Source organism: Ranitomeya imitator, chromosome 2 (genome assembly GCF_032444005.1).
Source record: "Ranitomeya imitator isolate aRanImi1 chromosome 2, aRanImi1.pri, whole genome shotgun sequence".
In the NCBI taxonomy this organism is placed as follows: Eukaryota; Metazoa; Chordata; class Amphibia; order Anura; family Dendrobatidae; genus Ranitomeya; species Ranitomeya imitator.
In genome coordinates this window covers 198,884,101-198,910,925 of record NC_091283.1, presented here as the reverse complement: position 1 = coordinate 198,910,925, position 26,825 = coordinate 198,884,101, and the positions used below count along the sequence as shown (strand labels likewise).

The following is a 26,825-nucleotide window of genomic DNA, read 5'->3' as shown; positions in this document are numbered from 1 at the left end:
CAGTATATTGCACAGCCCACATAGTATATTGCCCAGCCACGTAGTATATTGCACAGCCCACGTAGTATATTGCCCAGTGACGTAGTATATTGCCCAGTCACATAGTATATTGCCCAGCCACGTAGTATATTGAACAGCCACGTAGTATATTGCCCAGCCACATAGTATATTGCACAGCCCACGTAGTATATTGCCCAGCTACGTAGTATATTGCCCAGCCACGTAGTATATTGCCCAGCCACGTAGTATATTGCCCAGCCACGTAGTATATTGCACAGCCCACATAGTATATTGCCCAACTACAAAGTATATTGCCCAGCCACGCAGTATATTGCACAGCCCACGTAGTATATTGCACAACCCACGTAGTATATTGGCCAGCCACATAGTATATTGCCCAGCCACGCAGTATATTGCACAGCCCATGTAGTATATTGCCCAGTGACGTACTATATTGCCCAGCCACGCAGTATATTGCACAGCCCACGTAGTATATTGCCCAGTGACGTAGTATATTGCCCAGCCACGTAGTATATTGCCCAGTGACGTAGTATATTGCCCAGTCACATAGTATATTGCCCAGCCATGTAGTATATTGCACAGCCACGTAGTATATTGTCCAGTGACGTAGTATATTGCCCAGCCACGTAGTATATTGCCCAGCCACGCAGTATATTGCACAGCCCACATAGTATATTGCCCAGCCACGTAGTATATTGCACAGCCACGTAGTATATTGCCCACTGACGTAGTATATTGCCCAGCCACGTAGTATATTGCCCAGCCACGTAGTATATTGCACAGCCACATAGTATATTGCCCAGCCACGTAGTATATTGCCCAGTGACGTAGTATATTGCCCAGCCACGTAGTATATTGCCCAGCCACGCAGTATATTGCACAGCCCACGTAGTATATTGCACTGCCCATGCAGTATATAGCAATGTGGGCATCATATCCCTGTTAAATAAAAGAATTAAATTTAAAAATAGTTATATACTCACCCTCCATTGGCTCCTGGATCCAGGAAGCGTTTACCGACGCTCCTCGCTCGCTCCGGCCTCAAGAGTGCATTGCAGTCTCGCGAGATGATGACATGGCGGTCTCGCGAGGTGATGAAGTCGCAGTCTCGCGAGACAACTACGTCATCAATTCGCGAGACCGCAATGCATGGACCGGCCACCGGAGCGTCGCGAGGAGCGGGAAAGGCCTGGGCTGGATCAGGAAGGTGAGTATATAATGATTTTTTATTTTTTTATTATTTTTAACATTATATCTTTTTACTATTGATGCCGAATAGGCAGCATCAATAGTAAAAAGTTGGTCACACAGGGTTAATAGCAGCGTTAATGGAGTGCGTTACACTGTGGCATAACGCGGTCCATTAACGCTGCCATTAACTCTGTGTGAGGGCTGACTGGAGCAGCCATTTTTCCGCCGGACTGCGCCCGTCGCTGATTGGTCGTGGCCGTTTTGCCGCGACCAATCAGCGACTTGGGATTTCCGTTACAGACAGAAAGACGGAAGTGACCCTTAGACAATTATATTGTAGATATATATAAGAAAAAGATACAAAAAATAATGAATACAAAAGGTAAAAGAAAAAAAGCCCTATAAAATGATGGATGCTGGTGATCCTTTGTGGATGTAAAAAAATATAAACATACACAAATTCTCTATTTTTCTTTACATTTCCCCAATATGAGCAAATTAAAAAATATATAAAAATTACATAAGAATGAAGTCCCATGATTTGCAAAAAAAGGCGTAAAAAGTATTTTAATATCAAAAGGTAAAAATGTTTACAGCAGTTAAACGCGCGTCTGAAAAAAACGTGATTGGGGGAAATGTCGCGGTCATGAACTGGTTAATGCTGATATATGGGAGATATATATTGTGATATATAATGTGAGTTAATTTGTTTGAACAAAACTTTATGCACAAAAGACAATCAGTCGGGAACAGTTGTGAACAAAAATGTCCAAAAAGAATCCTACTGAAAAAGCGAGTGACACCACAGCCCTGGGCGACACGTGACCTTATCCTAACGATAGCCTGCTGGATGACTGCTGGACTACAGTTCCCATGACTCATAGCGAATTTTACGCAAGCAGCTAATTGCAGTGCATTTTGGGAGTTGAAGTTCTATACTATCTACAGAGCGGCGTCCGTGACTCTGCATTTTGTACTAACTTTATTGAGACCCCAGAAGAACACAGGAAGTTACAAGACGTGTTCTCCCGGCACCGGAAGTCGTATCATTCTCAGGAAAGATGGCAGCCGTGACTGTGCGCTCCGCTCCTGTCAGCGGGTTTGAGTTCGGGAACTGCAGGAGGTGAGAATGGAACTTTAGTCCTTCTGTATGAAACTCCGGTCATGTACAGGGGTCCGGGCAGCATCCCAGGGGGGAGATCGGAAGTGCGCGCTGCGGAGCGGCTACACGGCGTGACTCCGGGAGCAGCATTGTCTATCACCGCACCCGAGGGCACAGGGCCCATCCATCTTGTTATCCGGGGGCACAGGACCCATCCATACTGGTATCCGGGGGGCACAGGACCCATCTAAACTGATACCCGGGGGCACAGGGCCCATCCATCTTGTTATCCGGGGGCACAGGACCCATCCATACTGGTATCCGGGGGGCACAGGACCCATCTAAACTGATACCCGGGGGCACAGGGCCCATCCATCTTGTTATCCGGGGGCACAGGACCCATCCATACTGGTATCCGGGGGGCACAGGACCCATCTAAACTGATACCCGGGGGCACAGGGCCCATCCATCTTGTTATCCGGGGGCACAGGGCCCATCCATCTTGTTATCCGGGGGCACAGGGCCCATCCATCTTGTTATCCGGGGGCACAGGGCCCATCCATCTTGTTATCCGGGGGCACAGGACCCATCCATACTGGTATCCGGGGGGCACAGGACCCATCTAAACTGATACCCGGGGGCACAGGGCCCATCCATCTTGTTATCCGGGGGCACAGGACCCATCCATACTGGTATCCGGGGGGCACAGGACCCATCTAAACTGATACCCGGGGGCACAGGGCCCATCCATCTTGTTATCCGGGGGCACAGGACCCATCCATCTTGTTATCCGGGGGCACAGGACCCATCCATACTGGTATCCGGGGGGCACAGGACCCATCTATACTGGTATCCGGGGGCACAGGACCCATCCCTACTGATACCCGGGGGCACAGGGCCCATCCATCTTGTTATCCGGGGCCACTGGACCCATCCTTACTGATAGCCGGGGGTCACAGGGCCCATCCATCTTGTTATTGGGGGACACTGGGCCATTCGTGCTGGTACCTATGGAGTGGGGTATTAGGGAGGGGATACTGAGCCATCCCTGCCGGTGCATGGGGGTCTTGGGAGAGTGAAGGGGCGCGTCATTGCCCAGATGTGTGACAGATCCAGGCCGCTATGACTACTTGCAGTACAGGGTAACTTTATGCCCAATCATTAATTACCATCTGACCGTATAGAAGTAGTGACCTCTGACCTGGGCTCATCAGTTCCCGCCTGTATTGAATGGACAGCTGCCTATATCCCTCCTCACAGCTGAGATGTCCCACGTTGCGACATGGTAACTATTCATGTAGATGGGTCATTTATAACCCTTTTTCCATGCGGAGGCCGTCATAGTGTCCCCTGGTGAATAGTGTTCCTTCTGGCTGGATATTGGCCTCTGTGGTTATGGGTTCTCCCAGGGGTCACCAGGAATGTTACAAGGAATAAATACGATGTTCAGTATGTATGAGATTCTGCTCACATGTTTAAAGGGAATCTGTCACCAGATTGTTAGCCACCTAATCTGAGCGCAGCATCGTGTAGAGACAGAGACCCTGATTCCAGTGATGAGTCACTTACTGGGCTGCGTGCCCTTTTGATAAAATCAGAGTACGAGTAACCCTGCTGCCAGGTCGTGCTCCATACATGATCTCTGTATATCTGTGTCCATCATTACGACAGATGTATCTGTATGCTGCGCAGCGGGGACTGTAGCCCAATATATGTGTGAAGCTGCGAAAATGGTCTTTACTTAGTTTTTTCATTCTACCTTAGGAATGCTCTTCTGGAAAAGGAAATTACGCAGAAAGGACACAAGCTTCCTGCAGCTCGCAAAACTGGGACCACAATTGCAGGAGTGGTATTCAAGGTAAGTCGGCAAATGTGCTGCTCATGTGTGACGGTGCTGGAGAAAAGCTCCGCGGTGCTGGAGAAAAGCTCCGCGGTGCTGGAGAAAAGCTCCGCGGTGCTGGAGAAAAGCTCCGCGGTGCTGGAGAAAAGCTCCGCGGTGCTGGAGAAAAGCTCCGCGGTGCTGGAGAAAAGCTCCGCGGTGCTGGAGAAAAGCGCCGCGGTGCTGGAGAAAAGCGCCGCGGTGCTGGAGAAAAGCGCCGCGGTGCTGGAGAAAAGCGCCGCGGTGCTGGAGAAAAGCGCCGCGGTGCTGGAGAAAAGCGCCGCGGTGCTGGAGAAAAGCGCCGCGGTGCTGGAGAAAAGCGCCGCGGTGCTGGAGAAAAGCGCCGCGGTGCTGGAGAAAAGCGCCGCGGTGCTGGAGAAAAGCGCCGCGGTGCTGGAGAAAAGCGCCGCGGTGCTGGAGAAAAGCGCCGCGGTGCTGGAGAAAAGCGCCGCGGTGCTGGAGAAAAGCGCCGCGGTGCTGGAGAAAAGCGCCGCGGTGCTGGAGAAAAGCGCCGCGGTGCTGGAGAAAAGCGCCGCGGTGCTGGAGAAAAGCGCCGCGGTGCTGGAGAAAAGCGCCGCGGTGCTGGAGAAAAGCGCCGCGGTGCTGGAGAAAAGCGCCGCGGTGCTGGAGAAAAGCGCCGCGGTGCTGGAGAAAAGCGCCGCGGTGCTGGAGAAAAGCGCCGCGGTGCTGGAGAAAAGCGCCGCGGTGCTGGAGAAAAGCGCCGCGGTGCTGGAGAAAAGCGCCGCGGTGCTGGAGAAAAGCGCCGCGGTGCTGGAGAAAAGCGCCGCGGTGCTGGAGAAAAGCGCCGCGGTGCTGGAGAAAAGCGCCGCGGTGCTGGAGAAAAGCGCCGCGGTGCTGGAGAAAAGCGCCGCGGTGCTGGAGAAAAGCGCCGCGGTGCTGGAGAAAAGCGCCGCGGTGCTGGAGAAAAGCGCCGCGGTGCTGGAGAAAAGCGCCGCGGTGCTGGAGAAAAGCGCCGCGGTGCTGGAGAAAAGCGCCGCGGTGCTGGAGAAAAGCGCCGCGGTGCTGGAGAAAAGCGCCGCGGTGCTGGAGAAAAGCGCCGCGGTGCTGGAGAAAAGCGCCGCGGTGCTGGAGAAAAGCGCCGCGGTGCTGGAGAAAAGCGCCGCGGTGCTGGAGAAAAGCGCCGCGGTGCTGGAGAAAAGCGCCGCGGTGCTGGAGAAAAGCGCCGCGGTGCTGGAGAAAAGCGCCGCGGTGCTGGAGAAAAGCGCCGCGGTGCTGGAGAAAAGCGCCGCGGTGCTGGAGAAAAGCGCCGCGGTGCTGGAGAAAAGCGCCGCGGTTCAGCACTTATTCCTGAAGGTTCAGTTTAACCCCTTCCCACAGCAGTCGGTTTTCATTTTTACATTTTTATTCCTTCCTCCTCTTTTTCCAAGAGTTAACGCTCTATATTTTTTCATCAACGTATCTGTGTAAAATCTCTTTTTTTTGCAGGATGTTTCCCGTCCTGCTTCTCATAGCAGGAATTGCTGGGGTGTTACTACAGAATAAAACATACAGCTGCAGTAATGCAGCCAGTGTCTGATTATATGAATATGACACATTCGGATTCGGCGATCGTTTTCCGAACATATTTGCTCATCTCTATTTGTGACGACATTTCTGGAGACATGTAGCTTTATTTTTCCAGCAATGGAGCTATGCAGAGCCATGTTGTGGCGATCTGACTGTTTTATTGATACTTATTTGGGGTAAAAACAACGGTTTGATCACTTTTTGTTGCATTTTCACAAGTTTCTGTGGTGACAAATCCTCCTTCCCCCCAAAAAAACAAAACTGCAGTTCTGGCATAAAAGGGGTTGTCCAGGTTTTTTACTCTGTGACTGCGGACTTATTCAAACAACAAATAGAGCAAAATACCGTATATACTCGAGTATAAGCCGACCCCCCCCTAATTTTGCCACAAAAAACTGGGAAAACTTAATGACTCGAGTATAAACCTAGGGTAAGAAATGCAGCAGCTACTGATAAATTTCAAAAGTAAAAATAGATACCAATGAAAGTAAAATTAATTGAGACATCAGTAGGTTAAGTGTTTTTGAATGTCCCTATTGAATCAGGAGCCCCATATAATGCTCCCTACAGTTTATGATGGGCCCATAAGATGCTGCATATTAAGATATGCCCCATATAATGCTGCATAAAGGTTGATTATGGCCCCATAAAATGCTCCATACAGATAACTGCCCCATATAATGCTGCACATGTCCACATAAGATGCTCCATACAGATAGTTGCCCCCATATCATGCTGCACATGGCCACTTAAGATGCCCCATACAGATATTTGCCCCATATAATGCTGCACATGGCCACATAAGATTATTATTATTTATTGTTATAGCGCCATTTGTTCCATGGCTCTTTACATGTGAGGAGGGGTATACATAATAAAAACAAGTACAATAATCTTACACAATACAAGTCATAACTGGTACAGGAGGAGAGAGGACTCTGCCCGCGAGGGCTCACAATCTACAAGGGATGGGTGAGAATACAGTAGGTGAGGGTAGAGCTGGTCATGCAGCGGTTTGGTCGATCGGTGGTCACTGCAGGTTGTAGGCTTGTCGGAAGAGGTAGGTCGTCAGGTTCTTTTTGAAGGTTTCGATGGTAGATGAGTCTGATGTGTTGTGGTAGAGAGTTCCAGAGTAGGGGGGATACGCGAGAGAAATCTTGTATGCGATTGTGGGAAGAGGAGATAAGAGGGGAGTAGAGAAGGAGATCTTGTGAGGATCGGAGGTTGCGTGCAGGAAAGTACCGGGAGACGAGGTCACAGATGTATGGAGGAGACAGGTTGTGGATGGCTTTGTACGGCATGGTTAGGCTTTTGTACTGGAGTCTCTGGGTAATGGGGAGCCAGTGAAGGGATTGACAGAGGGGAGAGGCCGGGGAATAGCGGAGGGACAGGTGGATTAGTCGGGCAGCAGAGTTTAGAATAGATTGGAGGGGTGCGAGAGTGTTCGAGGGGAGGCCACAGAGCAGGAGGTTACAGTAGTCAATGCGAGAGATACTGAGGGCATGGACTAGGGTTTTTGCAGATTCTTTGTTGAGGAATGTACGGATTCGTGAAATATTTTTGAGTTAAAGTCGGCAGGAAGTGGAAAGGGCTTGGATGTGTGGTTTGAAGGAGAGATCAGCGTCAAGGATTACCCCGAGGCATCGAGCTTGTGGGACTGGGGAGAGTGGGCAGCCGTTTACTGTAATGGATAGGTTCGTTTGGGGGGGGGGGGGGGGGGGTTGCGTGAGATGGGGGAAAGATGATGAATTCTGTTTTGTCCATGTTAAGTTTCAGAAATCTAGCGGAGAAGAAGGATGAATTAGCGGATAGACATTGAGGGATTCTGGTTAGTAGGGAGGTGATATCTGGTCCAGAGATGTAGATCTGTGTGTCGTCAGCATAGAGATGATACTGAAAGCCATGAGGTTCTATGAGCTGTCCCAGGCCAAAGGTGTAAATGGAGAAGAGCAGGGACCCAAGCACTGAACCTTGTGGGACTCGGACAGATAGGGGTCGAGGTGAGGAGGTGGTGTGTGAATGGGAGACGCTGAATGTTCGGTCAGTTAGGTATGACGAGATCCAGGATAGGGCCAAGTCTGTGGTACCAAGGGATGAGAGGGTCTGTAATAATAGGGAATGGTCCACTGTGTCAAAGGCAGCCGACAGATCCAGGAGGAGGAGGATAGAGTAGTGTCGCTTTCTCTTGGCAGTTAAGAGGTCATTGGTGACCTTAGTAAGGGCAGTTTCAGTGGAGTGGTGTGACCGGAAGCCAGATTGTAAGCGGTCGAAGAGGGAGCAAGAAGAGAGATGGGAGGACAGTTCAAGATGGACGTGTTGTTCCAGTAGTTTGGAGGCATAGGGGAGAAGTGATACAGGGCGATAGCTAGATACAGAGGATGGGTCAAGAGAGGGCTTTTTGAGGATAGGTGTGATGGAGGCATGTTTAAAGCTTGAGGGGAAAACACCAGTTGTTAGTCATAGGTTGAAGAGATGGGTTAGGGTTGTGATGAAGACTGGTGAGGTTTGGGATGAGGTGGGATGGGAGCGGGTCAAGTGCACAGGTGGTGAGATGCGATCTTGAGAGTAGAGTGGAGAGTTGATATTCTGTAATGGTGGAGAAGTTGGTTTTGGAGGTGGAGGGCTGGGAAGTCGGTAGGAAGGGCTCTGGGGGTTGTTGACCAAAACTGTCTCTGATGCTATCAATCTTCTGCTTGAAAAATGAGGCAAAGTCCTCAGCTGAGATAAGTGGGGAGGGTGGAGGAGCTGGGGGACGGAGGAGAGAATTGAAGGTGTTGAATAACTGTTTAGGGTTGTGAGACAGGGAGGATATGAGAGATAAGAAGTAGGTTTGTTTAGCTGTGGCGAGTGTGGTCTTGAAAGTAGTGAGGGACTGTTTGAATGCGAGGAAGTGCTCGTTGGAGTGGGATCTTTTCCATCTGCGCACAGCAGCCCTGGAAGCTCGCCTCAGTTCTTTGGTCAGGCTGGTGTGCCAGGGCTTTCTGTTGATTTTGCGAGCTTTGGTATGTGTAAGTGGGGCAGCAGATTCCAAAGCTGCAGCTACTGTGGTGTTATATAGAGCGGCAGCGTCATCCGCATTGTGTATGGAACTTATGTCTTTTAGAGGGAGGAGGGATTCAGAGAATGAATGTAGGTCAAGATGTTTAAGATTTCTGCGAGGGTGTGAAAGTTTGTGGGGTGGGGATTGTGTAGACATGGAGTGGAGAGAAATGAGAATGTGAGAAGGTTGTAGTCCGAGAGAGGAAGAGGTGAGTTAGAGAGGTTAGATAGGGAGCAGAGGTGGGTGAAGATGAGGTCCAGTGTGTGACCATCTTTGTGGGTGGCTGCAGAAGACCATTGATTGAGACCGAAGGAGGAAGTGAGAGATAAAAGTTTAGTGGCAGCTGAGAGGGAAGTGTCAATGGGGATGTTGAAGTCGCCCATGATGATAGTAAGGATGTCCGCAGAAAGGAAATGGAGTATCCAGGTGGTGAAGTGGTCAAAGAAGGTGGTGGCTGGCCCTGGGGGGCGGTAAGTGACAGCCGGTTGGAGGGGGAGTAGATGCGTACAGATTGCACCTCAAAGGAAGGGAGGCTAACAGAAGGTGGCAGTGGGATTGGGGTGAAGGAGCAGTTATCTGACAGGAGAAAACCAACTCCTCCACCATGTTTGCTGCTGGGGCGGGGTGTGTGAGAAAGGTGAAAGCCACCGTAAGAGAGTGCAGCAGGGGAGGCTGTGTCAGAAGGGGTGAGTCAGGTTTCGGTGATGGCGAGGAAGGAAAGTTTGGTAGTAACAAAAAGATCATGGATGTAGGAAAGCTTGTTGCAGACAGAGCGAGCGTTCCAAGATGCCCCATACAGATATTTGCCCCCATATCATGCTGCACATGGCCACATAAGATGCCCCATACAGACATTTGCCCCCATATAATGCTGCACATGGCCACATAAGATGCCCCATACAGACATTTGCCCCCATATAATGCTGCACATGGCCACATAAGATGCCCCATACAGACATTTGCCCCCATATAATGCTGCACATGGCCACATAAGATGCCCCATACAGACATTTGCCCCCATATAATGCTGCACATGGCCACATAAGATGCCCCATACAGATATTTGCCCCATATGCTGTTGCTGCGATTAAAAAAATCACATACTCACCTCTCAGGCCCCCGGCACTTGCTATAGTCACCTGCTCCCCGTTCCACCGCTGACCGCCGCTGTGTCTTCCCATCCTCTGCGCCGACGTTCAGAAAGAGGGCGGTGCGCACTAATCGCGTCACCGCGCCCTCTGACCTGAGCGTCACTGCGGAAGACACAGCAGCGCCGACGGTGGAACGAGGAGCAGGTAAGTATCGCGCACTGCCCCCGCCATACTTACCTGCTCCTGGTGCCGTCGCTGCACGTCTGTTCCCCGGCGCCGCATTTTCTTCCTGTACTGAGTGGTCACTGTTACCGCTCATTACAGTAATGAATATGCGGCTCCACCTTTATGGGAGGTGGAGCCGCATATTCATTACTGTAATGAGCGGTACCATGTGACCGCTCACTACAGAAAGAAGCAGCGCTGGAAGAAGCAGGGACGTGCAGGGACCGCGCCAGGAGTAGGTAAGTATTAGACAGCCCCCGCTCCCCCTCCCTTGCCGACCCCTGGGTATGACTCGAGTATAAGCCGAGATAGGGACTTTCAGCCCAAAAAAGTGGGTTGAAAATCTCGGCTTATACTCGAGTATATACGGTACTCACCTCTTGTCCTGAGCAGGCGGGGACATCGGCACTTAAGATATTCACCTATCCCCATTTCACACTGGCGTTTTTCAGCTTCTGTCACAATCCGTCGATTTTCTGCAAAAAAATTTGCAGGATCCTACATTTTTCCATAGACTTGTATTAGCGACGGATTGTGACGGATGGCCATCCTTTTCATCCGTTGTCAACTGGATCCATCGGAAAATAGCGGTCTGTTGTGCAGAGAAAATGTTCATAGGAAAATCAGTCAGCGACGGGTCCTGCGCTGCCCGTCGTCGGCTATAATGGAAACCTATGGACGCAGGATCCGTCGCTGACCGTCACTCAGGAATCCAGCGACGTATCACGTTTTTCCCCTCTGAGCATGCCCGGAAGGATTTTCAAATCTGGGAAAAAGTCTCTGTCTCTCTCTCTCTCTCTCTCTCGTTTTAGTTGTTTGATCCCATAAATGTAATTTATGTCTATATTTTTCTCACTTCACCTACTTAGATTATTTAGTGCTGACACATCACACACAAATCTGATTATAAAAATAATTAAACACAGGTTGTAAAGTAACAAAATAGCCAGAGGGTGGGATAGTTTTGCAAGCCACCGTATGAATCCTCTCCTTGCACACACTGAGCATTCTCAGATGCCAGCAGTGGCACCAAGCATACTTACTGCCACATTCCAACTAGACGTGTGCAGCGTCACTCAATACCAGTGAATTAAGCGAGGCCAAGCACGTCTAGTCTGAACGTGACCTGGAGTATGCATATGTCGTACTTGCGGTCTTTGAATGCCACTGGAGAATTCGCTCTTGCGATAGTGACTGCAGAGCTTGGTGAAAATTTTGGACAACCCCTTTTAATTTTTGCTCATACTTCTGTGTACCGTACAGGTGAATTTTGTAGTTTTATAGATAAGGACTTTTTTATCAACACGGCCATAACAAATGTTTATTTTTATTTATTTTTTTAAATAAGGAAAAGTTATTCAGCCTTTTATTTACATACTTAAATATTTATTTTGCTACATGGTTAAAGAGCAGTAAATGGTGGCAGCTCAGATTGCTGCTGTTAGAGGCAGGTGCCGGCTGTATAACACAGCTGGCACCTACCCTGTAACGCTACTTTCACACTAGCGTTTTTTTTCAATACGTCGCAATGCGTCGTTTATGGGAAAAAAAACGCATCCTGCAAAGTTGTCTGCAGGATGCGTTTTTGCTCCATAGACTAACATTAGCGACGCATTGACACACGTCGCAACCGTCGTGCGACGGTTGCGCAGTGTTGTGGCGGACCGCCGGGAGCAAAAAACGTTACATGTAACGTTTTTTGCTCCCGACGGTCCGCCATTTCCAACCACGCATGCGCGGCCGGAACTCCTCCACCACCTCCCCGCACCTCACAATGGGGCAGCGGATGCGCTGGAAAAATGCATCCGCTGCCCCTGTTGTGCGGCGCATTCACTGCTAGCGTCGGTACGTCGGCCCGACGCTAGTGTGAAAGTAGCCTAAGGGGCGAGTTTATCTCCTGACCTCGCTCCATACATCTGCACCCGACTTGTGATCTACTCCCTTGAGTAAAATGTTCTCATTCTGCTTTTATAAGATTTTGAAGTCTTCTGTGGTGAGATCATAAACCGCATTTCAGTAGCCTTATGGTGAGGTTATGGCTAGTTCTTAAGACTTCTGTTTCTCTCCATAGGATGGGATTGTACTTGGCGCTGATACCAGAGCCACAGAAGGCATGGTTGTAGCTGACAAGAACTGTTCGAAGATCCATTACATAGCTCCCAATGTCTAGTAAGTATCTGTATAGTATAAAGGTCCAATTCTAGACACCATTGTTACCGGGCTTGGCCAACGATGAGTATTTACTACCTGTATATGGGGTAGGTATTAGGTGTTGTATCCTTGGGGGACCAACCCTAGGTCCCCGAATGATTGCGAGAACGTAGCCCTCAGCATCCTGTCCTTCCTTACTACGAACCACAGCGAGACGAGGCTTGAATGGAGCATCAGTCTGACGTGGGCACAGACGTCTCAGCCAGTGTCTCTGGGACCTGTAGAGACAGCTGTGTATAGTGCCCGGATCTCTGAAGGCTTCATGGACCACTGCTTCATTCAAGCTGCTTCTTACTGCCATCCTGCATTGAAGAGAAAGGAGCTTCTCGTGATGGTGATACAGGTGGAACACTTTTAACTCCCCGTAACACATGTTTTATCCACAGGGTGGAATCCACGGTTATAAAACAGGCTTTATGAGCTGAGCCCCTTCTGTACAACATGGGTACCTGTTGTGTTATACAGCCGGCATCTGCCTTTAACCGGTTCCCGAACGCCCACTATACATAAACGTTGGCGTCTGCTGGGCTTTGTGCAGCACCAACGTTTATCAGTGGTCTTGCACGTGATGACCTCGGGGTCTGCCAGCTACGGGGGCTTGTTAGACTCAGCCAGCAGCTGAGTCTAACAAGCGATCTGGCAATGTAAAACTGTCAGGTCTCATACAATGCAATACATGCGTATTGCAAAGCATGAGAACAGTGATCAGAAAAATAAACATTGAAGGCCCACACCGGGACAAAGTAAAAAAGTAAAAACTGTAAAATAAAAATCACAAAATAAATTAGAAAAAAAATGACACAGATAAATACGTATGTTTATGTAAAAACTTATTATAAAAACAAAAAAAAGTACACATATTTGTATCGCCGCGTCGGAGCGACCCGACAAATAAAACTCTCACACTAGTTAACCCTTTCAGTGAACATCTTTAAAAAAAAAAACAAAACTAAATTTTGCTTTTTCATCATGCCACAGAACAAAAAGTAGAATAAAACGCCATAAAAGTCAAATGGAAATGGTAGCGATGAAAACATCATCTTGTCCCGCAAAAACAAGCCGATATACCGCTCCAACAGGGGAAAGATGAAAAAAAATATTTAACTTTCAGAATAAAGCAATGCAAAAACAATTATTTTTTTCTATGAAAAGTTTTTTTAAGCCTAAATGCTGCAAAATTTTATAAAAACGTATGTAAATGTGGTATCGTAATCGTACTGACCTGAAGAATATAGCTGCCTTAAGCTTCTTTTACACTTAGGCTGTGTTCACACGTTGCGTTTTTTTTTGCGTTTTTTCCCGATAAAAACGATATAAAACCGCAAAAAAAACGCATACAATAAGCATCCCATCATTTAGAATGAATTCCGCATGTTTTGTGCACATGATGCGTTTTTTTCCGCGAAAAAAACGCATAGCGGCAAAAAACGCAGCATGTTCATTAATTTTCCGTTTTTTTTGCGCATTTCCCACTCCCAAATGCATTGGGAAGTGTCCGGAAAAAAACGCGGCAAAAACCGCGGCAAAATCGCTGCAAAAACGCATGCGGTTTTCTTGCGGATTTCTTGCAGAAAATGTCCGGAATTCTCAGGAATTTTCTGCAAGAAATCCTGAACGTGTGCACATAGCCTTACCGTGGTTTTGCATTCCGTTTTTGTGGCCCCAATAGATTTCTATGGGGCCTCAAAAATGGGCCACAATAATTCCACTGAGCGCTGTATGGCCGTGAGGGCCGTATTTACGGCCGTGAAAAAATATCGAGCCTGCTTGATATTTTTCATGGCTTACGGACATGTAATGGGGCCGCAAAAACAATGGAAGCTTGTTTTTGCGGTGCACCATGACTTCCGATTTTGCGTATCACCATGTTTTTTTTTTTTCCAATATTTTTACCATAGTATTGGAAACCCGAAAAACAGCGATCAGCAAGTTTTTTGCGGTCCTTTATTGCAGCAGACCGTGAAAATTGCAGCAATACTGCCCGCAAAAAAAGCCCACAAAAACGGGCTGCAAAAAACACGGTAAGTGTAAAAGAAGCCGTACCAATGTTACCACACACGGAATGGCAATAAAATAAAAAAAAATCCTTAATTGCTGGTATTTGTTCATTCTCCATCCCAAAAATTGGAGTAGAAAGCGATCAAAAAATGTTGTGCTCGAACATAGTACCAATAAAAATGTCAACATGTCCTGCAAAAAACAAGCTGTCACATGACTGTCACCAGAAATATGGAATATTATAGCTCTGAAAATATGGTGAAGGAAAAACTCATTTTTATAAAAAAAAAGATTTTAGTGTGTGACAGCAGCCAAACATAAAAACCTGATACAAATCTGGTATAGCTGTAATCGCACCGACCCGAAGAATTAAGTCGCTTAATCACTTGTACCACATGAGGAACAATGTAAAAAATAAATAAAACAAATTCTTTACCTGCTGTTGATTTGATCATTCTGCCTCCCAAAGATGGCAGTAAGGCTCGGCGCACATTTATTCTGCACTCTACGCTGAGCGCTTACAGTGGGGTTTCCATAGAAAGCTATGAAATACATGATTCCGACAGAAACCCAGGCGGAAGATTCCCTATAATGAGGCTGGTGGAGGCACTTTGGATGCCATCTGGCCTATGATCCAACGGTGTGTGTGTTTGTAGGCGTGCATAAAAGCACAGTCTGCCAGTTTTGTGCACCTCTCAAAAGAAGGACAATGCTAAACAGAGGCCAGACGGAGTCCAGAGTAACTCTGCTGCCTCCTTATAGTTAATGTATCCTTTGGGGGTTTTATCTGAATCACTTCACTTGGAGATTTGGATGGAAACCCCAAAGTAAGTGCTCAGCATAGAGCGTAGGATAAATGTGATCCTAAATGTTATATAAAATGTTCCCAATAAAAGCTTCAACTCAATCCACAAAAAAAACAAGTCCCCACTCAGGTCCGTCATCTGTTAACGAAAATATGGGTGGCTGTACAGCCACACATGGTGTATTGCCTCTTTCAGCAGAAATTGTGAGACACATTTTAGCACTGTTTCCCCATGTGAAAATGTAAAATCTGGGGCTAAAACAATTTTTTGATGTTAATAATGTAATTAGTTCTTCACTGACCAATGGTATTAAAATCTGTGACCCACCTGTGGCGTCAGTATGATCACTGCACCCCTAGATGAACTCATTGAGAGGTGTAGTTTGTAAAATGGGGTCACTTATGGGGGTTTCTGCTGGTCTGGCACCTCAGGGGCGCTCTGCCAATGTGACATGGTTCCCTAAAAACAGTGAAAAAGTTACAAAAGTCAGATGTATACCTAGAAAAAGCCCATTTTCTTTCACCTTATGCTGGTAATTCATTTTTGTGTATCTGTTTCTTAGCTGCTGCGGGGCTGGAACAGCGGCCGACACAGAAATGACGACCCAGATGATCTCTTCCAATATGGAGCTGCACGCCTTGTCAACGGGACGCTTACCCAGAGTAGCCACCGCCAACCGAATGCTAAAGCAGATGCTGTTCAGGTAACTAGACGGTTACAACGTTATGGAAGGGAACTGCGCAGCCCAGAGCAATTATATTGGCTGACGATATTGTCTGAGTTTTGGCGTAAAAAGTCTAGTGTGTCTCACAATTATTGCCCAATGAAAGGATGACGATTCTTCTTTCATCTACACTTTTCGTGGGACCTGAATCTTCGATATGTTCAATTTAAAGGGAATCTGTCAGCGAGATTGTCCCTAGTAAACCACGGGTACTGCAGAATAGGGCAACTTAAAACATTTCAAATGATGCCCATTTCGTTGCCCTCCCATGCTCCTTTGTGTTGAAATTCAACTTTTATAGATAGGCAAACTAGGACTGCAAGTGCACTGGTGGGCATAGTATGTGTGCACTTGCAGTCCTAGTGTCCGCTTCTCTTTTCCCCGGCCAGCACCATAGATGACGCCTCTGCTCCCTGCCGAAATCTCCCAAGTGTGTACACAGGTCAGTCACCTGGAGCGGGCAGGTAGAAGCCAGCCAGGGGACCATGCAGGACTAGTCAGAGTTCTCCTTACGGTTCTCGGCCGCCTCCCAAACTAAGTTTTCTTCGAATCGTCAGAGCTTTTCATTGGCAGCATGAATCTGAGGACAGGTCCCACAGTGCCTTAAAGGGAACCTATCATTCTGCTGAACATTATAGGGGTGATCCATCCACCCCATCTTACCAATACCCCTTTAGTTTTATGATCTTCTCTATGGTGGTAAATTGCTGATTAACTGCAAAAATGTTAGCAAAATACGGCTGCAGCAGAGGCGATCTCCTCAAAGTTCTGTCTAGAAGAGGGAGATCTTGCATTCATTTTCCTTGAATTAATGTGAAAAAGTTTTCTTATTTTGGACCCTTGGGGTCTCCTATGGGAATGAAGCATGTCGTCCGGTGTGCAGTTTTCTGCTGCAAATGAACGGTCCGGTGACCGCCGTCTCGCAGCGCTAACCTTTTACTACGACTCCTCTCGGGCTGAGCGCTATGTAACGATGGCCGCCGTCCGGAAGCTCGTACACGTAAGACTCGGTAAACTGACAGCCAGCTCAGACCCCACGGAGCAGACCGCGGTGACAGATGATGTCGTTTCCAGGGCTCCGTCCTGTCAGCCATTGTTCCACAGTGTCACTTTTTCCAGGGATGTGAAGCCCGCGCCCCGGATTGAATCGCTTCTCATTGCGTTCATTTGTCTGACAAGGAAACGCGCGCAGGAGAGAAGGCTCTGCACGGCAGCGCCGCCATGAAATATTTATACCAGTCGAAGCAGCGGAACAGTTTAATTCTGCAAGGAATTTTCAGCAGCTCTAGGCAGACGCCATACATCACCGCACGAGAGCAAATAGGCGAGTGTTCATCATTTTAAAGTTTTCAGGAGAGGAGATCTGGGTTTCTGCCTCTGGCTTAGTGTCAAGCATCAGACTTTTCCGCAAATCAATTACATTGGACCACTTTTAGTTTTAGCAAGTTTTGGCAAAAGGCGTCAAATAAAAGGAAGCTTTGTGCCGTTTACACAGACGAGGAACTGGCTTTATATAGATAAAGCTGCCGTCTCGTTTAGAAGCGTCGGCGCACATCTTTATACGCAATTTAACATCTCGGCTGTCAGATAAAAGGGAAAGGCTTTGGGGGAAGAAAAACTAGGGTTTGTAGTCTCGTGACTGTAGGGTGAAAATCTTCCAAAAATTAACACTTTCCAGTTTTTGTCGCTTAATATACTGCGGCATAGGCTTATCCGGTGAGAAGTAGTTACCCACAGGATAGGTGATGGCTTAGTGATCGGTGGGGGGCTTACAACTGAGACCGCTCTAATAGGCAGAACGGGTCAATATCTGACCCTCACTCCATACACTCTCTATGGGGCTGCCGTAAAAACCAAGTGATGATGTAAGTAAATTGGACACAGTACCGCTGATTTCTCGGGGACCCTACCTGCTGGTCATTGGGGGGCACTTCTAACGAAGGACGTGTGTATGTGGATGAGACCCTCACCATCCATATTAAGGAGCGATGCCGACCAGGGACCATAAGGAGAACTGACTAGTCCTGGGTGGTCCTCAGCCTGCTCCTGGTGATTGGCAGGTCATGTCTTATATCAGAGAGCTGTCAATCAAGTGTAGCAGGCCCGGAGAAAATGGCTGGGGGCCGCTCCGGACTAGTCACTTTGCTCCCTGATGCCTCCGCTGCCCCGGACCATACAGGATTAGTCCGTTCTCTCGCCGCAGCATTTCAGAGACCGTCCATCTTGGCTGCATGCAAACACTGAAGTCAATGATTCACATGTCACCACATTTCTGTCCATGCAGAGCATGTCTGCTGTGTTCCATGTTGATAGTATGCAGGAAACAATGGTGAAAATCTTCTGTATCGCGATCATTGAATGTAATCATTCTATATTATTTGTTCTCTCACCTGACAGGTACCAGGGTTACATCGGTGCCGCCCTTGTACTAGGAGGTGTTGACTGCAGCGGCCCCCATCTATACAGCATATACCCTCATGGCTCTACTGACAAGCTTCCCTACGTTACCATGGGTGAGTAACAACCCTTTTTAAATCGCTGGCCTATACCATAGATAGATAGATATATATATATATATATATATATATATATATATATATATATATATATATATATATATATATATATATATAGTGTACAGGCTGTTCTACACATACATATTAAACATGTATTTAGTTACTTAAAAGGTAGACATTAATTGCAGAGCCACTAAAAGTAGTAGGAGTCGGTGATTTATCTGCAAGAGGCTCGCGCGGTTTGTTGATTCTCCAGCCAGTGCAATACCCAGTCTCTCCACTAGGTGACGCTCTTGCACAGCGGGACACGTTTAGTTGCGCTGTCACTTTCCTGTTGTCCGGAGTTTGTGTAAATCATCAGCAATTTCCTCGTTTCTACACGTGTGATTCTAGAGCCTACGATGTATCCACCACACCTTTTTTTTTTTCTTTATCTTAATTTAAATTTATTTTAAATTTGGACTAATGTAAATCTAAATGTGAACAAAAAATGAGTTTTTGCTACATTTTTTTCCATTTTTTGTTGCTTTCTTTTGTAGATTTCCCTTTTAGTAGTTTAGTATCTCATAAGATTTTTATCAGAATTGCAGCAAGCAGCCCAGTAAGTGATACATCACTAGAATCAGGGTCTATGCCATGTCGCATTTGAAGAGCCCCTGACATGTGAAAAGGGCAGAAACCCCCCACAAGTGACCCCATTTTGGAAACTAGACCCCTCAAGGGGTCTAGCATTTTTAATCAGGTGCCTCACAGAAATTTATAACATTGAGACATGGAAATATGACATTTTAGTGCTAGCATTTTATTTTTTGTATTTGCTTCAAATTTGCCAGGTACACAAGGGTTAATAGGTGACACTAGAGCCCACAATTAATTGCACATTTTCTCCTGAACGCGGTGCTGCCCCATATGTAGTCAGACATTCCTGCCAGGCCACACGTCAGGCTGAGATGGAAGGGGCGCTATATTGCTGCTGGAGCACAGATTTTGCTAGAATAGTTTGCGGGCGACATTTGCGAAGCCCCCGAAGGTGCCAGAAATATAGAAAACCCCAAAGTGACCCCACTGTAGTGGGCTGCAGAGACTATTGTGTAACATCCATGCCAGGACTGTTTTCTGGAGAATTGCAGATATGCCATGTATGTAGTGCCCATACATTGTGCCCCCATACAGTGCAGAGCCCCCCATACATTGTGTCCCCATACAGTGCAGAGCCCCCATACAGCACAGAGCCTCCGTACAGCGCAGCGCCCCCGTACAGCGCAGAGCCCCCATACAGTGCAGCGATTTTTGTGGTTTTTGTTTTATTTTTAACTTATTTTATTTTTATTTTTATTTTTTTCACTTAGTCCCACTGTGGGACATGTATAATTCTTATGTTGTTCACTGGTCAGACAGTACAGTACTCGTGTACAACACTGTATGAGACTGTCAGGAGTCACTGACTGTGCCTGTGAGACTCCGCTTTTAGCTGGATCTCGCAGGCCACCGTACCCTGTGGTCATCACATGACCTCAGCGTACCATGCTAACCTGGGGTCCGATGGTTACTAAGGGGGTCTTGTGACCCCCTTGTAGCAATGTAAATACCGCTCTCCAGGTAATCACTTGATAAAATGAATGGTGTCATTCAAAAGTACAACTCTTCCCGCAAAAAACAATCCCTCATACGGCTATGTGGACGTGCCTATGTGGGATGTTTGGACCAGAAATGCATCCATGCCACTAACCTGGAGGTTCTATTAAATACATGAAGCCTGTGAGAGCATGATGCGGGGAACCTTGTTATGGTAAAAATGTTGAATGGGCCACACAGGGATAGTTAGGTTAATGCGTTGAGGCGGTAGGTCAGTCTGAACAAATGCAATTTTAGGGCACGCTTAAAACTGTGGGGATTAATCTTATTAACCTGGGTAGTGCATTCCAAACGGCGCAGCACGTGTAAAGTCTTGGAGACGGGAGTGGGAGGTTCTGATTATTGAGGATGCTAACCTGAGGTCATTAGCAGAACAGAGAGCACGGATAGACTGAGACCAGAGAGGAGATGTAGGGTGGAGCTGAGCCATGGAGGGCACGGGTAGGGTAGTAGACTGAGACCAGGGAGGAGATGTAGGGTGGAGCTGGGCCATGGAGGGCACGGGTAGGGTGGTAGGCTGAGACCAGGGAGATGTAGGGTGGTGCTGAGCCATGGAGGGCACGGGTAGGGTGGAAGGCTGAGACCAGGGAGGAGATGTAGGGTGGTGCTGAGCCATGGAGGGCACGGGTAGGGTGGAAGGCTGAGACCAGGGAGGAGATGTAGGGTGGAGCTGAGCCATGGAGGGCACGGGTAGGGTAGTAGACTGAGACCAGGGAGGAGATGTAGGGTGGAGCTGAGCCATGGAGGGCACGGGTAGGGTAGTAGACTGAGACCAGGGAGGAGATGTAGGGTGGAGCTGGGCCATGGAGGGCACGGGTAGGGTGGTAGGCTGAGACCAGGGAGATGTAGGGTGGTGCTGAGCCATGGAGGGCACGGGTAGGGTGGAAGGCTGAGACCAGGGAGGAGATGTAGGGTGGTGCTGAGCCATGGAGGGCACGGGTAGGGTGGAAGGCTGAGACCAGGGAGGAGATGTAGGGTGGTGCTGAGCCATGGAGGGCACAGTAGGGTGGAAGGCTGAGACCAGGGAGGAGATGTAGGGTGGAGCTGAGCCATGGAAGGCACGGGGTCGGGTGGTAGACTGAGACCAGGGAGGAGATGTAGGGTGGAGCTGAGCCATGGAGGGCACGGGTAGGGTAGTAGACTGAGACCAGGGAGGAGATGTAGGGTGGAGCTGGGCCATGGCGGGCACGGGTAGGGTGGTAGGCTGAGACCAGGGAGATGTAGGGTGGTGCTGAGCCATGGAGGGCACGGGTAGGGTGGAAGGCTGAGACCAGGGAGGAGATGTAGGGTGGTGCTGAGCCATGGAGTGCTTTGTGGATGAGGGTAATAGTTTTGTACCGGATTCTGGAGTGGATGGGTAACCAGTGTAATGACTGGCACAAGGTAGAGGCATTCCCTTTAACTGAAAGGCTTGTTCACAGGATTTGATGAGAATTCAGTCAGGCCATTCCTTGTGACACTACGGTTTTTAAGCAGAATCTGAAACCGCTCCAATACAGAACATGAAACTTACGAAAAATAAAAATTATCCATGGAAGCAGTGAACGTTTGCGTCATCCCTATGAAGCTGCATATCTACCTCACCGAGCAACAATGGGATCGGCAGCAGAAACCAAGAGTGTCGGCCACTAAAGTTGGTACAAATTGATTTGTAGGACCCTATCCTGCCGCCACATCCATAATCTGTGGCGGCCAGTTGGGATCTCTGAGAGCCGCCTCTGACCTGGCCGGCGGGTAAGAGGCGGCTCTCCACGGGACTCACATCCGACAGATCACTGGCCATCGATTCTCACCATCTCCATTGGCTTTGGGTTTCTGCAGAACCCTCTCTTGTGAGGTAAACGTCTAGCACAGTCTCTATACTCGTGGATTCCTTGCCCAGTTTTCCTTTGTTCTTCACGTTCCTAGCGGTGAGACTTTTGCTTTTCTTACATATTACGGGGGTGCTGCGTTCTACAGATCGTCCTAGCAGGCATTATATCGCGGCCCGCACCTTCTGCAGACGGGAGGCGTGCATCTAGTAGGACGCACACTCTTACCCCGCGCCCAGTGTAAGCAGGTAATTAGGCTGTGTGGGCAGCGGAGATGTGCTGCGTAAGGTGCCGGGATGATAGAAGGATGTGGCACGGCAGCAAGTGCTGATGCCGCCGGCAAGGTGTCCTGTCATTAATGACATAGGAATGCTAATTAGTCTTCATTTTTTTCCCTTTACCCTGGCATTTTTAGTTTTTACTTAAATTTTTTTTTTATTGCGCTACATTTTATCTAGTGTTATAATTAATGCCGAGGAGGAAGAATACCTGCTCCTATCTGCAATGTGTAGGGTTGGGTGATGGTGGCATCCTTAGATCACGATCGATGCATGCACCCGCGGCCCATCGCTCCTCTCCGGCTTCAGATGTTGATGTTTGTGACTTCATCTCCGCTCCCGGAGACATCGACAGGCGACATAGATGACGTCACAGACGGCAACTTCTGTCTTCTCTATCCAGCAATCAAAGAAAAAAAAGAGGTAGCAGAACCCTGATTAATGAACAGCTTCCATTTGTGACATGTGCGCACAGAGAGGGAGCTGTCAATCACAGATAGGACCGCTCACTGGACCCAAATACCCAGGAAGAGCAGAGGAGTAAATGATGGAAGCACAGGATATACTGAAGCTTTACTCCCCAAACTATATAGCACTCTGCCCCGCACCCCTCGCACTATAACATGGGGCCGCAGTTTGGATGGCATTTACATGGTTACAAGATATATAGATAAGTTACTGAACTAAATATTTTATCAACAAAGAAATTACTCTGACTTAAAAACTCATTACAAATGTTAACGGGCAGAAATTGTCTGACTCCCCATGTTATACTTGTTGCTTGTGCATTACACTATGTGACCATAGGGGGCACTGCTGCTTCATACGTGGGAAAGTGAGACGGGTCCTACATTGATTGTGGCAGCAAAGTGTGTGCTTTATATGTATCTTCTGGGATATAGGTGTACCTAGCTATGTCCTTATATTTCTTATACATATTCTGTATATAATTATACAAATCTATTAAGTATGAGAGATATATATATATATTTGTATAATTATATACACTAGATGGTGGCCCGATTCTATCGCATCGGGTTTTCTAGAATATACATGTCCACGTAGTATATTGCCCAGCCCACGTAGTATATTGCACAGCCACGTAGTATATTGCACAGCCACGTAGTATATTGCACAGCCACGTAGTATATTGCCCAGCCACGTAGTATATTGCCCAGCCACGTAGTATATTGCCCAGCCACGTAGTATATTGCCCAGCCAAGTAGTATATTGCCCAGCCACGTATGTCACAGGTTAAAAAATAAACATATACTCGCCTTCCGTTCCGAGGGCCCCTTGTAGCTCTGTCGCCTGTGCATAGGCAGCATCAATAGTAAAAACTTGGTCACACAGGATTAATAGCGGCGGTAATGGAGTGAGTTATCCGCGGCATAACGCGGTCTGTTACCGCTGGCATTTACCCTGTGTGAGCGGTGACTGCGGGGAGTATGTAGCGGGCGCTGAGTGCAGGGGAGTAGGGAGGGACTAATCGGACTGTGGCCGTCGCTGATTGGTCGCGGCAGCCATGACAGGCAGCTGGCGAGAGCAATCAGCGACTTGGATTCCATGACAGACAGAGGCCGCGACCAATGAATATCCGTGACAGACAGAAGGACTGTCTGTGGATGGATACCATGCTTGGCATAGGTGGTTTTCCTTTATTGGATGTTTTCCTTTTTGGATGCTGCCCTTCCCTTGGTTGTTCCTTCCCGGGGAAAGGCCTTGCTTTTCACTGCCTGCGTTGAGAAACACGTGATGGTGTCTCCGCGGTGTTGGATGTTTTCGTCTCCACGAGGTCAATCATCCGTGCCTTTATAGACAGACAGACAGACGGAAGTGACCCTTAGACAATTATATAGTAGATATACACATACACACACACATACATGCAAGATACATGTATGTGTTCATATACAGTGGGTATATTTTTATATGCGGTATGTGTGTGTGTTTGTGTGTGTGTGTATGTATGTATGTATATATATATATATATATATATATATGTGTGTAATCTTATTTATTTTGATATTTTTTCATTGTTATATACCGTAATTGCAAAAGAAAGAGTGCTGGCGCATTTAGTTTGACTGTGCTGTGGGAATGAAGAGCTTTTTACTAATATCAGCGCGTTTCTGCACCATACTGGCGTCTTTCTCAAGGCAGGCTGATTGTATGCATTGAAATAATTGTCATATGCGCTACGTTGGTCCTGGTCCATGTTATTGGTAAGTAACGCAATAACACAAGCAATGAAAGGCATCTCCATGCATCGGTCTGCAGCACTGATGAGCACATGGTTCTGCACACACTGTCACGTCCACAATTTGTGGTTTCAACAGGCCGCATTTCCAATCTATTGTCTGAACCCAGCCTTATAGTGCTTTTGTCTTTTGTGCTGTTATGGCTAATAGTACACTGGGGATGTAGCTGTAAAATTTAGCTTTTACATAAAGAAGCATGTACAGCCTACAGATCTGCTGTAAATAGAATTTTTCCATGAAAATATCAAGTCTATTGAACTTCCTTTTAAAGAGAGCCCGTCGCCTCTCCTCGCTCGGCCCGTCGCCTCTCCTCGCTCGGCCCGTCGCCTCTCCTCGCTCGGCCCGTCGCCTCTCCTCGCTCGGCCCGTCGCCTCTCCTCGCTCGGCCCGTCGCCTCTCCTCGCTCGGCCCGTCGCCTCTCCTCGCTTTTTTCTTTTCCGTTTTGCTCTGTCTCCTGTGATATTTGTATTTGTTGTTTACGGAGCTTAGCATGTGAAATCTCTACTTGTAGTGCAACTGAGCGCTTCTTCAGAGTCTTTTCGGGGGGAGGAGGGGTGTGCTTTCCCCCCTCCTTCCCAGATGCTGACAATTTGTTATTCAGTTAGATCATCTGTTTAGCTGTGGTTGGTAATGATTGGGAGGGAGAGGTAAAAGCGCACGCTCCCAGAGAAGACTGAAGAAACACCCCGTTGCACTGCCAGCAGAGATTTCTCATACTACTCCATTATCAACAAGTGTGAATATCTCTGCAATGGAGTGACTCTACACAAATCGGAAAAGAGCGTCAGAATCAGGGGAGGTCAGTGATTTTTACAAAGTATTTATCTAATTTTCTTAAATTCAAGTGACAGGTCCTCCTTAAAGGTAATATATCAGCTGATTTTTGCTACCCTAAACAGAGTCTGACGTTTGCATTGTAAACATATGTTTTACTCTGCAAAGGGGACCAGTCCAGGAGGCTTCTTGGCAAGACCACCAGGTATATGTGTAGGCAAAATACCCACCTCCCATCAAATAAGCGCCATCAAGGCAGTCTATTATTATAAGTCAATGATGGAATCTTGCATAGAGTTTTGGCTTCTTTTTTCCGATTATCGGATGCCAGATTAAAGAAGTTTTCCTGTGCGTTTAAAGGGCGCCAATAGTGTGAACAGACCGAACTAAAAAGCTACAATGGCTCCTTCTTCCATGGAAGGATTATTTAATGAGCGCCTTAGTCTACATACACCAATAAAGCGAGACAAAGTAGTAAACTTTCATCATTTTCCACTTACAAATGTGTGTGTATATATATATATATATATATATATATATATATATATATATATATATATATATATATATATATATATACAGGTCCTTCTCAAAAAATTAGCATATAGTGTTAAATTTCATTATTTACCATAATGTAATGATTACAATTAAACTTTCATATATTATAGATTCATTATCCACCAACTGAAATTTGTCAGGTCTTTTATTGTTTTAATACTGATGATTTTGGCATACAACTCCTGATAACCCAAAAAACCTGTCTCAATAAATTAGCATATCAAGAAAAGGTTCTCTAAACGACCTATTACCCTAATCTTCTGAATCAACTAATTAACTCTAAACACATGCAAAAGATACCTGAGGCTTTTATAAACTCCCTGCCTGGTTCATTACTCAAAACCCCCATCATGGGTAAGACTAGCGACCTGACAGATGTCAAGAAGGCCATCATTGACACCCTCAAGCAAGAGGGTAAGACCCAGAAAGAAATTTCTCAACAAATAGGCTGTTCCCAGAGTGCTGTATCAAGGCACCTCAATGGTAAGTCTGTTGGAAGGAAACAATGTGGCAGAAAACGCTGTACAACGAGAAGAGGAGACCGGACCCTGAGGAAGATTGTGGAGAAGGACCGATTCCAGACCTTGGGGAACCTGAGGAAGCAGTGGACTGAGTCTGGTGTGGAAACATCCAGAGCCACCGTGCACAGGCGTGTGCAGGAAATGGGCTACAGGTGCCGCATTCCCCAGGTAAAGCCACTTTTGAGCTACAGAGAAGTAGCACTGGACTGTTGCTAAGTGGTCCCAAGTACTTTTTTCTGATGAAAGCAAATTTTGCATGTCATTCGGAAATCAAGGTGCCAGAGTCTGGAGGAAGACTGGGGAGAAGGAAATGCCAAAATGCCTGAAGTCCAGTGTCAAGTACCCACAGTCAGTGATGGTGTGGGGTGCCATGTCAGCTGCTGGTGTTGGTCCACTGTGTTTCATCAAGGGCAGGGTCAATGCAGCTAGCTATCAGGAGATTTTGGAGCACTTCATGCTTCCATCGGCTGAAATGCTTTATGGAGATGAAGATTTCATTTTTCAGCACGACCTGGCACCTGCTCACAGTGCCAAAACCACTGGTAAATGGTTTACTGACCATGGTATTACTGTGCTCAATTGGCCTGCCAACTCTCCTGACCTGAACCCCATAGAGAATCTGTGGGATATTGTGAAGAGAAAGTTGAGAGACGCAAG

At 47.4% G+C, this 26,825-nt stretch overlaps 1 protein-coding gene across 1 annotated transcript in view; it reads left to right on the top strand.

Moving 5' to 3' along the window:
* The first annotated feature begins 2,214 nt into the window (after positions 1-2,214).
* Positions 2,215-26,825, top strand: part of PSMB7 (proteasome 20S subunit beta 7) — a 66,819-nt gene continuing 42,208 nt past the window's right edge. The window contains exons 1-5 of the mRNA XM_069748468.1: positions 2,215-2,335; positions 4,079-4,172; positions 12,148-12,245; positions 15,654-15,794; positions 18,213-18,328. Of these exons, the coding sequence (XP_069604569.1) occupies positions 2,274-2,335; positions 4,079-4,172; positions 12,148-12,245; positions 15,654-15,794; positions 18,213-18,328 (511 nt within the window). The 5' untranslated portion in view covers positions 2,215-2,273. The remainder of the gene's footprint in view (positions 2,336-4,078; positions 4,173-12,147; positions 12,246-15,653; positions 15,795-18,212; positions 18,329-26,825) is intronic.